Source organism: Octopus sinensis, linkage group LG28 (genome assembly GCF_006345805.1).
Source record: "Octopus sinensis linkage group LG28, ASM634580v1, whole genome shotgun sequence".
Taxonomy (NCBI): Eukaryota; Metazoa; Mollusca; class Cephalopoda; order Octopoda; family Octopodidae; genus Octopus; species Octopus sinensis.
In genome coordinates, this window is record NC_043024.1 from 4,137,809 (window position 1) to 4,151,874 (window position 14,066).

General features: G+C 37.6%; 1 protein-coding gene across 8 annotated transcripts in view; it reads left to right on the plus strand.

Annotated features, from left to right (window-relative positions):
* LOC115225595 (zinc finger protein OZF-like) overlaps positions 1-14,066 on the plus strand; it is a 25,863-nt gene continuing 11,797 nt past the window's right edge. Inside the window, exons 1-4 of one of the 8 annotated variants that reach the window (XM_036514562.1) lie at positions 81-510; positions 1,282-2,837; positions 8,262-8,772; positions 12,498-12,507. In XM_036514562.1, coding sequence (XP_036370455.1) covers positions 1,800-2,837; positions 8,262-8,771 — 1,548 coding nt within the window. In that variant the 5' untranslated portion in view covers positions 81-510; positions 1,282-1,799 and the 3' untranslated portion in view covers position 8,772; positions 12,498-12,507. Of the gene's footprint in view, positions 511-1,281; positions 3,590-5,790; positions 6,290-7,041; positions 9,052-12,497; positions 12,508-14,066 lie in introns of those variants that run through there. The other 7 variants (XM_029796519.2, XM_036514565.1, XM_036514568.1 and 4 more) reach the window with 7 other exon arrangements.

Genomic DNA, 14,066 nt, shown 5'->3' on the forward strand with positions numbered 1-14,066 from the left:
TATTACTTCAAAAGTTCCCGCAAGCCCATATGTAGAAAAAAAAAAAATTTACGGAAATCGACGGAAAGGTCTACTAGAGACGAAAGATCGCCGGAATATCTAACACTCAAAACACTGAAATTAAAATCCAGTCTTAAGAAAAAAAGAAGGAAAAAAAGCAAGTCGTTGAAGAAAGCCTGATTTTTCTATTTTGAATTAATTACTTATTCGTTTCAGGCAAGCCGAGTTAACTTTTGGTATTTCCCATTATTCCTCGTGTGAATTACGCGTTTCGTCACAATTCCTTAATTGATCGCTGTGATCGATGGAATCGATTTATCCCGACTCCACCGAAACTGCTGGCCTTGTGCCAAGATTTGAATCCAGTCTATTTATTTAGCGATGTATCTTTGATTTACCATCAGCTCGAAAGATGTCTGTGACTATATTAAATTATATTTGGGACACTGGTCAATCATTGAGGCGAGACATCAATTAAGAAGCGACTGGGACCACCTTGGTGTATTTCAGGTAATTTAATTAATATTATGTGGTGTAATTAACTCGTATTAAGGTGATCGATGATGTTTATATTCAAATTAAATCGATCGATGTGATGTAAAAGGGTCGGTGTTCCATCACTTGGATAATTAAATATGTTTTATTTTCATCACAAACTATGTTACATCGTTAATTGGAGAACGGATTAAGACTATAGATGTTGTATAATTTTATAATATATCTACTGAAAGACGATCTTTGATTCCTTATTACGCTTCAAAACGTTTGTTTCATCGGGTGGATGGATCGGCCTGAAAGTCCTTTCAGCTTCTATTTATCACTTGGGACGATCAGTCGGCCCGGGTGCCTCAAGAGGGTTAATCATCAACTAACGGGTAATTGGCTTTCTTGGCATTTTAGGGGATATTTAAATCTAAAGTAATTATTATTCATATTAACATTGTAAACTTTTATACTATGTATACTTAACAAACACGATTTAGACTTCATACACGCAGAAAGATCCACAGACATCTCGAAACTAAATCAACACCGTTTTATCTACACAGACACAGTTTATTAGCACAGTGCTCGAATGGTTTGAATCATTAAAATACTGTACGAAGCATATCTACTAAATACTAGATTAAGTTTTTAAATGCATCAAATCACACTAGTTTCTAGAAATAAATCTTTAAAGAATTGACTGTATCTGATTACTTGCGAGATGTCTACGTATATCCACAAACGTATTCGCTCCCTCCAATCTTTTATAATCACATATTTCCTCTCTCTTTACAGTTACGCTGAATGTTCCAGGACAACGTATCACACAAAAATACTGATTCCACCAGAATATCTTCATGCAAACCAGCCTCTTCTCTCAGTACCACCGATGTTATCCAAGGGAAAAGGAAAAACCGACACAATGACGTCACAACTCATTGCTACAGCTGAGTGAACTGGAGCAACGTGAAATAAAGTGTCTTGCTCAAGAACACAACACGCAGCCTGGTCTGGGAATCGAACTCACTGTCTCATACTTGTGAGCCCAATTCTCTAACCACTGAGCCATGTGCCTTCACCTTAACCACAATTATTAATGGAGATATAAAAATTGTTTTTTGTCTACGATATGTGTGCCACTTGGATATGCCTCAGCCCTCAACAAACATCCCTAAGTGCTATGTAGAAAATATATATACATTGCATATCTTCTCCGTCTGTAAACAGAGACCCATGATTTGGATATCATAAAAGAAGAATCTGAACTATAATAGAACAGATATCGGTTTTCAAGAATTTTTCCAGAGTTAATTATGGAGGACGGTAATCACTCTGACACTTCTGACACAACTGTTTCTGACAGTACAGATACAGGTAAAGCGTTTACTAATCAAGGATCGTTAGAGAAAAATTTTGATTGTAAGGTATGTGGCAAAACTTTTGTGAATTCTAGTAATTTGCGAATACACAGAAATTTACATACTGGGGAAAAACCGTTTGAGTGTGAGATTTGTGGAAAATCATTTAATCAGAGGAATCATCTTGCCGTCCACAAACGTAGTCACACCGGGGAAAGACCCTTCCGCTGTGAAATTTGTGGAAAGTCAGTTGTCAATAGTAATTCGTTAAAAAGTCACAAACGAATTCACACGGGGGAAAAGCCATATCATTGCGAAATGTGTGGAAAATCTTTTAATGAGAGATCGAACCTAGTTAAACACATAAATATCCACACTGGAGCAAAAGTGCACCGTTGTGAAGTATGTGGAAAATCTTTTATGAATTCAAGTAATCTAAAAACCCATGAAAAATTACACACGGGGGAGAAACCATATCACTGTGAGATTTGCGGAAAATCATTTATTCAAAAGTCTCACCTTGTTCTTCATAATCGTAGTAGCCACACGGGGGAAAAACCCTACCATTGTGATATCTGTGGAAAGTCATTTGTTATTTATAGTTATTTAACCAATCACAAACGGATTCACAAGGGAAAAGTACAGTTCCAATGTGAAACGTGTGGAAAATCATTCACGACTAACTCACAACTTGTTACCCATGTACAAACCCACACTGGGGAAAAATCGTATTTTTGTGAAATTTGTAAGAAATCCTTCATCCAGAAATGTCAGCTTATTCTTCACAAACGAACTCACTCTGGAGAAAAACCTTACGATTGTGATGTCTGTGGAAAATCGTTTTCTGTGAATCTTTATCTAAAAGCTCATAAACGTAGACACACGGGAGAAAAACCGTTCCACTGCGAAATCTGTGGAAAATCCTTTTTTGATAATTCACATCTTGTTAGTCACAAAAGGGTACACACTGGGGAAAAACCCTTCCATTGTGAAATCTGTGGGAAATACTTTTACACTAGCAGTAATTTAACAAGACACAAGTTATTACACATGGGGAAAAAAGCTTTCCGCTGTGAAATCTGTGGAAAAACTTATGTGAATAACAGTGATTTAAAACGACACAAGAGAAGACATGAGGGGGATAAAACTTTCCACTGTGAAATTTGCGGAAAATCATTCTTTGATAATTCTAACCTTATAGTTCATGTCCGTACTCATACTGGAGAAAGGCCTTACCATTGCGAAATCTGTGAGAAGGCATTTATTTGTATAAGCGATGTAAATAAGCACAAACGAAGACACAGCAAAGGGAAACCGTTGGACTGTGAAGCATGAGAAAAGCTTCATGTGAATCTAAGGTCTCAGAGTATTGACATGTCTACGTTGGAGAATTTTTATGGTGAAATATGGTGGATTTATTTCTTTTTTATTTCTCATGTTGCAATCCAGAAATTTAATTTGAGAAGCCGCTGCACAAAACTGTGTGCGAATTATAAACTGGTTGGTGAATATTGAGTGGAGAAAATAAAAACTATTCTTGTTGAATTCTTTGGACACCATCTCTTCATTGTTTTTGATTATAACAGTTTCTTATAGAGACACAGTTTCATGAAACATGATTATGAAATCCTAACGATGTGAAGAAGTAAATAATTACACAAATATTTTTTTTTTAATTGGACTTTCTGAAAAATACAAATTATCTTTTTCAAAAGTAATTCACTACATAAAAACACTACTTGTAACAAAATATTGTTTCACCTTTTCTTTACTGTATCTATTTTGAGATGTTCTGTGTTCCTTTCAATTAATTTTAAATATAACAAAGAATTTAGTAAAATAACTTAGTTATCATTCAGCTAGTGTTAGGAACATAAATTGTGACTAAGGTTTGATGGAAGATTTTAATTCAAAATTTATGAAAACAAGACATTTGTATTCAGATCCAGAGGTAGTTTCAGCTGGGTTGGTAACGAAAGGGTTAATAAAATAGTCTCTGAGGACTTTGGCTCTTACACCTTGATTTGTGACAGGGGCCATACGACTTCCCTTATTCTGTAGAAGTCTTCAGATTTGGTGGGTATTTTCATGTCTTCAATCCTGTTTATGATGACTTCAAAGCCTGGATGTTGGTTGCTTAGCAACACATCATCATTATTTTAACATCCAATTTTCTATGTTTAAGACAGGATTTATTGGGGCAGATTTTCTATGGTTGGATGCTCTTCCTGTCCCCAACCATCACCTGTTTACAAGCAAAGTAATATTTCCCCCTATGGCCAGAAGACTGGAAGTGCACAACCTCCCTTGAGATGGTGATGATCATATACAACCATACAGGTATGGCTGTGTGGTAAGAAGCTTGCTTCCCAACCACATGGTTCCAGGTTCAGTCCCACTGTGTGGCACCTTGTGCAAATGTCTTCTGCTATAGCCTCAGGCTGACCAAAGCCTTGTGAGTGGATTTGGTAGAAGGAAACTGAAAGTAGCCTATAATACATATATATCATGCTAGCATGGAAAACGGACGCTAAACGATGATGATGATGATGATGATATATATATATATGTCTTTGAGTCGGGGTTTGTCCCCCCCACATCACTTATCAATTGTCCCTATAACTTAGCAGTTCTTCAAAAGAGACTGATAGAATGAGTCCTGGGGGTCAATTTCTTCAACTAAAACACCCTTGTTAGGCAGGTGTGAAAGGCCAGATATGGCCAGTTTAAATGCTGAAAGGTAAAACATGGTTGAAAAACCACCAAGGTAAATATCAGTGATGTGAGATTTCTAGAAAATTATTTTCATTGAAAAGTCATGTTGTTAAACAAAAATATAGAGGAGGAAAATATTACTGAGATGACTTGTTAGTAATAATAATAATAATAATAACGAGCACTCAGAGAGCGCAAACCTCCGTCCTCTCAATGATCAGCCACAGGTGATCTTTAAAATGAGAATATCTGAAATAAACTCGACTGCTCTCACAAACAAGAATACTAAAAATGAACCCAATTGCTCTCAAAGGTTAAGTAAAAACAAAAAACCAGAAAAATAATCCAGATTCCTTGTCTGGTACCTAATCTTAATCCCAATGGTAATCATGGAATGTGAAGGTGGCTACAGAAGATTTAGTAACAGTAATAAAATAGTTAATCCTTAATCTAATACAAAGCCTAAAGGGAGATAATTGAGAAAGATTTGAAAGTTAATGTAAGATTGTTATCAGGTCAAGTAAATATTACAAAAATAATCCAGCATCCTTGTTTGGTACCGGATCGATCCCAAAATCGAATCAGTTCGTGCCAGACACTAGGCCCAACGTCCCTGAAAGTCTCATCCGAATCTCCGAAAAGAGAATGATATTTGATAGTACAATGCTGTCGTGCTAGGCATACATCAATTTGGCATATATATATATATATGTGTATATATATATATATATATATATATATATATATATATGCCAAATTGATGTATGCCTAGGACTACAGGATCATACTATCAAATGTCATTCTCTTTTCGGAGAGTAGGTATTGATTTGAGGTAGATTTGGTTGCTATTTCTAGCAATCCGTACGACTACGTCGAAGCCTCCACTTTGTTACATAAAAGCACAAAACGGCTGAAGAATGTAATTGAATTAAAAACAGTGACATTTAATAATGAGGAATACGAAAACTACAGTAATTACTTAAAGTTCTGTAAATCCTTACTTCCATACGCAATCTGATAAGAGTACAAACCATACTTTAAGTCTCGCCTCTAATTTTGCGTTAAAACTTGGGGTAATTTTTTTTTTTGTCCCTTCGTATTCAAACTTTACTCGAAATCGTAACCTCGCTTTTTAAATTTAAAATTCAATTATAAAATAGTGTGATTTGAACAGGAGTAAATATGGTAATTATTCTTTTAAGATGAAATCAATTTAGAGTCTTTCATATAAAGCTTAAGAGATTGTGTTGGGTTTTATACAAAATTATGTTTTCTAAAGCTAACTGTGTGCGTGTGTGTAAAAGAGGAGAGACAAAAATATAAGATTCTCAAAGTTTTGGCTTTCTATTTGCTCATTTAGAATATCTAACACTCAAAACACAGAAATTAAAATCCGGTCTTAAGAAGATAGAAAAATAAAACTTTTGTACATATTTCGTTTCAGGTAAGCCGAGTTAACTTTTTGTATTTCCCCAAATGAATTACGCCGTTTTGTCACAATTCCTCAGTTGATCGCTGTGATCGATGGAATCGATTTATCCCGACTCCCGAAACTACTGTCCTTGTGGCGAAATTTGAAATCGATAATTTTTTATTCAGCGATGTATCTTTAATTTACCATCGGCTCGAAAGATGTCTGTGACTGTATTAAATTATGTTAGGGACACTGGTCAATCATTGAGGCGAGACATCAATTAAGAAGCGACTGGGACCACCTTGGTGTATTTCAGGTAATTTAATTAATATTATGTGGTGTAATTAACTCGTGTTAAGGTGATCGATGATGTTTATATTCAACTTAAATCGATCGATGTGATGTAAAAGGGTCGGTGTTCCATCACTTGGATAATTAAATATTTTGTTTTCATCACAAACTATGTTACATCGTTAATTGGAGACCGGATTAAGACTGTAGATTAAGACTACTGAAAGACGATCTTTGATTCCTTATTACGCTTCAAAACGTTTGTTTCATCGGGTGGATGGATCGGCCTGAAAGTCCTTTCAGCTTCTATTTATCACTTGGGACGATATGTCGGCCCGGGTGCCTCAAGAGGGTTAATCATCAACTAACGGGTAATTGGCTTTCTTGGCATTTTAGGGGATATTTACATCTAAATTACTTACTATTCATATTAACATTGTAAATTTTCATACTATGTATACTTAACAAACCCGATTTAGACTTCATACACGCAGAAAGATACACAGACATCTCGAAACTAAATCAACACCGTTTTATCTACACAGACACAGTTTATTAGCACAGTGCTCGAATGGTTTGAATCGTTAAAATACTGTACGAAGCATATCTACTAAATACTAGATTAAGTTTTTAAATGCATCAAATCACACTAGTTTCTAGAAATAAATCTTTAAAGAATTGATTGTATCTGATTACTTGCGAGATGTCTACGTATATCCACAAACGTATTCGCTCCCTCCAATCTTTTATAATCACATATTTCCTCTCTCTTTACAGTTACGCTGAATGTTCCAGTACAACGTATCACACAAAAATACTGATTCCACCAGAATATCTTCATACAAGCCAGCCTCACCTCTCCATGCTACGGATGTTATCCAAGGGAAAGGCAAAGACCGATATATCTACATTGCATATCTTCTCCACCTGTAGACAAAGTCCCATGTTTTGGATATCATAAAAGAAGAAATTGAACTATAATAGATTATAACCACAGACATCAGTTTTCCAAAAATTCTCCAGAGTTAATTATGGAGGATGGTAATCACTCTGACACTTCTAACACAACTGTTTCTGACAGTAAAAATACAGGTAAACGTTTACCTGGTAAAGCATTTACTAAACGAAGATCATTAGAGAAAAATTTTGATTGTAAGGTATGTGGCAAAACTTTTGCAAATTCCAGTAATTTGCGAATTCACAAAAATTTACATACCGGGGAAAAACCATTTGAATGTGAGATTTGTGGGAAGTTATGTAATCAGGGATCTCATCTTGCTGTCCACAAACGTAGTCACACCGGGGAAAGACCCTTCCGCTGTGAAATATGTGGAAAGTCAGTTGTCAATAGTAATTCGTTAAAAAGTCACAAACGAATCCACACGGGGGAAAAGCCATATCATTGCGAAATGTGTGGAAAATCATTCAATGAGAGATCGAACTTAGTTAAACACATAAATATCCACACTGGAGCAAAACTGTACAATTGTGAAGTATGCGGAAAATCTTTTATGAGTTCGAGTAATCTAAAAACCCATGAAAAATTACACACGGGGGAGAAACCATATCACTGTGAGATTTGCGGAAAATCTTTTATTCAGAAATCCCACCTTGTTATTCACAATCGTAGTCACACTGGGGAAAAACCCTTCCGTTGTGATATATGCGGAAAGTCCTTTGTTGATAATAGTTATTTGACAAATCACAAACGGATTCACAAGGGAGAAGTCCAGTTTCAGTGTGAAGTATGCGGAAAATCTTTCATGACAAACTTACAACTCACGACCCATGTGCAAACCCACACTGGGGAAAAATCGTATTTTTGTGAGATTTGTAAGAAATCATTCATCCAGAAATGTCAACTTATTGTTCACAAACGAACTCACTCTGGAGAAAAACCTTACGATTGTGATGTCTGTGGAAAATCATTCTCTGTGAATCTTTATCTAAAAGCTCATAAACGAAGGCACACAGGTGAAAAACTGTTCCACTGCGAAATCTGTGGAAAATCCTTTTTTGATAATTCACATCTTGTTAGTCACAAAAGAGTTCACACTGGGGAAAAACCCTTCCATTGTGAAATCTGTGGAAAATCCTTTTTTAATAATTCACACCTTATTAGTCACAAAAGGGTACATACTGGGGAAAAACCATCCCATTGTGATATTTGTGGAAAATACTTTTACTCCAGCAGTAATTTAGCAAGACACAAGCTATTACATATGGGGAAAAAAGAATTCCGCTGTGAAATCTGTGGAAAAACTTACGTGAATAACAGTGATTTAAAACGACACAAGAGAAGACATGAGGGGGATAAAACTTTCCACTGCGAAATTTGCGGAAAATCATTCTTTGATAATTCTAACCTTATAGTTCATGTCCGGACTCATACCGGAGAAAGGCCTTATCATTGCGAAATCTGTGAGAAGACATTTATTTGTAAAAGTGATGTAAATAAACATAAACGGACACACAGCAAAGGGAAACCGTTGGAGTGTGAAGCATGAGGTCTCTCCAAGTACCGACATGTCTAGATTGGAGAATATTTTTGGTGAAATATGTTGGGATTATTTCTCTTTGATTTCTCATGTTGCAATCCAGAAATTTCATTTGAGAAGAAGCCGTTATACAAAAACTCTCTGGGAATTATAAACTGGTTGGTGAATACTCTTTTTACTTGTTTCAGTCATTTGACTGTGGCCATGCTGGAGCACGCCTTCAGTCGAGTAAATCGACCCCAGGACTTATTCTTTGTAAGCCTAGTACTTATTCCATCGGTCTCTTTTTGCCGAACTGCTAAGTTACAGGGACATAAACACACCAACATCGGTTGTCAAGCAATGTTGCGAGGGACAAACACATACATATATATATATATATATATATATATACACACGATGGGCTTCTTTCAGTTTCCGTCTACCAAATCCACTAACAAGGCTTTGGTCGGCCCGAGGCTATAGTAGAATACACTTGCCCAAGGTGCCATGCAGTGGGACTGAACCCGGGACCATGTGGTTGGTAAGCAAGCTACTTACCACACAGCCACTCCTACATGTATATATATATATACATATATACGACGGGCTTCTTTCAGTTTCCGTCTACGAAATCCACTCACAAAGCTTTGGTCGGCCCGAGGCTATAGTAAAAGACACTTGCCCAAGGTGCCACGCAGTGGGACTGAACCCAGAACCATGTGGTTCGTAAGCAAGCTACTTACCACACAGCCACTCCTACTGAGTGGAGAAAATAAAACTCATTGTGAAATACGTTGGACACTATTCTCTTTCTGTTCTTTGTTAACCACAAATACTGCTGTTAAAATCATCTCTTTGGTGTTGTTGTCTTACAGAGACATGGTTTCATTAAACATGATTTAAAAAATCATGAGGATGTGAAGTTTGTCAAAACATTTTTTTCACTGAAATGTCATGAAGTTAAACAAACAAGTATACAGAGGAGGCAAATATATTATTGAGATGATTTGTTGAACACATTCTCTTGAAATAGAAGTAAAAATAAATTTCTGAGAAATTTATATAAAAATATATGGCAAAATATTGGTTTCAAATTTTAGCATAAAGCCAGGCATTCCAGTGAAGGGGCTACCCTTTCGATACTGTATTTCTGTTGAGATGCTCTGTGTTTCTTTCAATTACTCTAAATATAACAAAGAATTTAGTAAAATAACTTAGTTATCATTCAGCCAGTGTTAGGAACATAAATTGTAATTAAGTTTTGGTGGAAGATTTTGATGCAAAACTTATGAAAACAAGACATTTGTACTACAGAGCCAGAACCGGTTTTGGCCGGGTTGGTAACAAAAGGGTTAATTGCTATGTTGATTAGATCAACCTCATGCTCAACTGGTGCTTATTTTCTTGGTGTGCAAAGGATGAAAGATAAAATCGATCTCAATGGAATTTGAACTCAAAGATGAATGAAATATCACTAAGCATTTTGCCTTGTGTGCTAGAGAGTCCACCAACTCCCTGCCCTGATATGAGTATATAATAAAATGTTCACATTTAATTATAAATGAAGCTTTTATTTTGTAAAAAAGACAATTTTTTTTTTTTTTAAATTGGACTTTCTGAAAAATACAAATCATCTTTTTCAAAAGTAATTCACTAAATAAAAACACTACTTGTAACAAAATATTGTTTAACCTTATCTTTACTGTATCTATTTTGAGATGCTCTGTGTTTCTTTCAATTGATTTTAAATATAACAAAGAATTTAGTAAAATAACTTAGTTATCATTAAGCTAGTGTTAGGAACATAAATTGTGACTAAGGTTTGGTGGAAGATTTTAATTCAAAACTTTTTGAAAACAAGACATTTGTACTACAGAGCCAGAGATGGTTTCAGTCAGGTTGGTATGAGAAGGGTTAAATTAATCATTTGTTAACCCTTCTGTTACTGTATCTATTTTGAGTTGCTCTGTGTTTCTTTCAATTAATTTTAAATATAACAAAGAATTTAGTAAAATAATTTGGTTATCATTCAGTTAGTAACATAAATTGTGACTAAGGTTTGGTGGAAGATTTTTATTCCAAACATGAAAACAAGACATTTGTATTCAGATCCAGAGCCGGTTTCAGCTGGGTTGGAAACGAAAGGGTTAATAAAATAGTCTCTGAGGACTTTGGCTCTCACATCTTGATTTGTGACAGGGGCCATATGACTTCCCTTATTCTGTAGAAGTTTTCAGATTTGGTGGGTATTTTCATGTCTTCAATCCTGTTTATGATGACTTCAAAGCTTGGATGTTGGTTGCTTAGCAACACATCATCATCATTATTTTAACATCCAATTTTCTATTTTAACCCTTTAGTGTTTAAACCGGCTATATCCGGCCCAAATATTCTACACATTTTATGCTCAAATTGGCCAGAACATGCATCTCACACCTACCCTGCAATGTCATTCTAAAAATAAGCAATTACATCTTTCCTATCTTGAAGCTACAAAATAATATCAGATAAATTTTTTTAAATGTGAATAAATAAGGATTATTTTTGACAAATTAATATGAATGCTAAAGGGTTAAGACAGAATTTATTGGGGCAGATTTCCAGGTTATTTCCCTTCATCTATAAATTAGAAAATCAGTGACTGGTTGTCACTTTGAAAACTATATATTTCGAATGGGAATTTGGCAGCGCCACCTCTTGCCAAGCAATTATTCTGTACTGATGAAGGGAAATAACCCGGAGTCGGGGTGCTAGATTTCCTTGTTCAAAAATATAAGGACACAGATTATGTCGTATAGCCAGTTGGAGACGATGTCTTCAGGGGCTAAATTACAGCAACATTCGTCCTAAACCAGGACTGCCATGTTATGTTGGCAAATAATCTTTACTACAAAGTACTGTTCCTGAATATCTCTCATTGAGATTTATAAATAGTAATTTTCTAATAGGCAGAGTAGTTTAACATAAATTTGGTAACAAAAGGGTTGATATTCTTTTAATCATGCATTATACTCTCTTTTACTTGTTTCAGTCATTTGACTGTGGTCATGCTGGAGCACTGCCTTTAGTCGAGCAACTCGACCCCGAGACTTATTCTTTTTGTAAGCCCAGTACTTATTCTATCGGTCTCTTTTTGCCGAACCGCTAAGCGACGGGGACGTAAACACACCAGCATCGGTTGTCAAGCAATGCTAGGCGGACAAACACAGATACACAAACCCCCACACACATATATATATATTTACATATATACGACAGGCTTCTTTCAGTTTCCGTCTACCAAATCCACTCATAAGGCTTTGGTCGGCCCGAGGCTATAGCAGAAGACACTTGCCCAAGGTGCCACGCAGTGGGACTGAACCCGGAACCATGTGGTTGGTTAGCAAGCTACTTACCACACAGCCACTCCTGCGCCTATGTTCATTTATCCAATAGATCTTTATGATTGCTTCATTCTCCCCCCCCTTCTCTGTGATGCAAATGGCTGAGGGCTTCTGTATAAATAAATGCTAATTGTTTAATCCATTAGTGTTTGAACCGGCCATATCTGGCCCAGATATTCTACATGTTTTATATTCAAACTGGCCATATCCAGCCTCTCACGCCTAACCTACATTGACATTCTAAAAATAGACAATCACATCATTGAAACCTCAAAGCTATAAGATAATGCATGATTAATTCAAAACAATTTGAGTGAAAAAGCATTATATTTAACAGAGTAATCTGAACACTAAAGGGTTAAAGTGGTAGAAAACTTGTGAAAGACCCAGGATGTTAGTGTAACAGGATGGAAAGATCTGTGACACTGGATGGGTGCAGTTCGCATCCTTTACATTAAAATATTAATCGAAGGAAAGAGTCAAGACTCCCGATTATCTTCAACAGCATAAATATTTTATTTCTGGTTTCGCAATCATCATCATCATCGTTTAACGTCCATTTTCCACACTAGCATGAGTTGGAAGGTTCAACCGGGGATCTGGGAAGCCAGGGGCTACACCAGGCTCCAGTCTGATCTGGCAGTGTTTCTACAGCTGGATACCCTTCCTAACGCCAACCACTCCGCGAGTGTAGTGGGTGCTTTTTACGTGCCAGGGTATTCTGGCATCAGCCACGATCGGTTGGTGCATTTTATGTGCCACCGGCACGGAAGCCAGTCAAGGCGGCGCTGGCATCGGCCACGATCGGATGGTGCATTTTATGTGCCACCGGCACGGAAGCCAGCCAAGGCGGCGCTGGCATCGGCCACGTTCGGATGGTGCATTTTATGTGCCACCGGCACGGAAGCCAGTCAAGGCGGCGCTGGCATCGGCCACGTTCGGATGGTGCATTTTATGTGCCACCGACACGGAAGCCAGTCGAGGCGGCGCTGGCAACGGCCACATTCGGATGGTGTTTTTTATGTGCTTCCGGCACAGGTATCACAACTACTATTTAAAAGAAGGCTCCAGGGGGATGCAATATATATATATACATTCTTCTTTCAGGGCGAATCGGTAGCCTAGGAGCTTGTCGCATTAGTCAAGTGGAGTGAACCAAATTCTGTCCATTCCAGCATAGCGTAGCAATGCCACGAGGTAGCTGTTTGAGAGAGCTGCTAAAACACGTCCGTCCTGTTCAACTGTCAGTGTTCAAGAAGTCGATACGTGGGAAATTTTGCTGCTGCTAGTTTCCTGTGCATGAGGGAACTTCCGGCAGGCCTCCCAGAAGAATCCAAACTCTGTGTATGCGTGCTGAAGATTTCCAAAATGGCGTCACTACAACAATTTGTGTTTTTTGTGATCACGTGTATGCTGCAGTCTGCAATTTCTGTCATGGAGAAGAAGTTGGAAGAAAGAGCTGAGCTAAAGTGAAATTTTGCGTTAAACTTGGGAAGTCTGCTACAGAGACATTGAGCATACTTCAAGAAGCTTACGGCAGTGAGCCCAATGGCTGGTACACAATGTTTCGAGTGGCACGTGTACGTGACAGAGTCGCAGATCAATCAAGAGCATGCTCATCATTTCTTTCTGCCGGTGGCACGTGAAATGCACCATCCGATCGTAGCCGTTGCCAGCCCTGTCTGGCCCCTGTGCCGGTTGCACGTAAAAAGCACCAATCCGACCGTGGCCGTTTGCCAGCCCCGTCTGGCCCCCGTGCCGGTGGCACGTAAAAAGCACCATCCGACCGTGGCCATTTGCCAGCCCCATCTAGCCCCCGTGCCGGTGGCACGTAAAAAGCACCATCCGACCGTGGCCATTTGCCAGCCCCGTCTGGCACCTGTGCCGGTGGCACGTAAAAAGCACCATCCGACCATGGCCGTTTGCCAGCCCCGTCTGG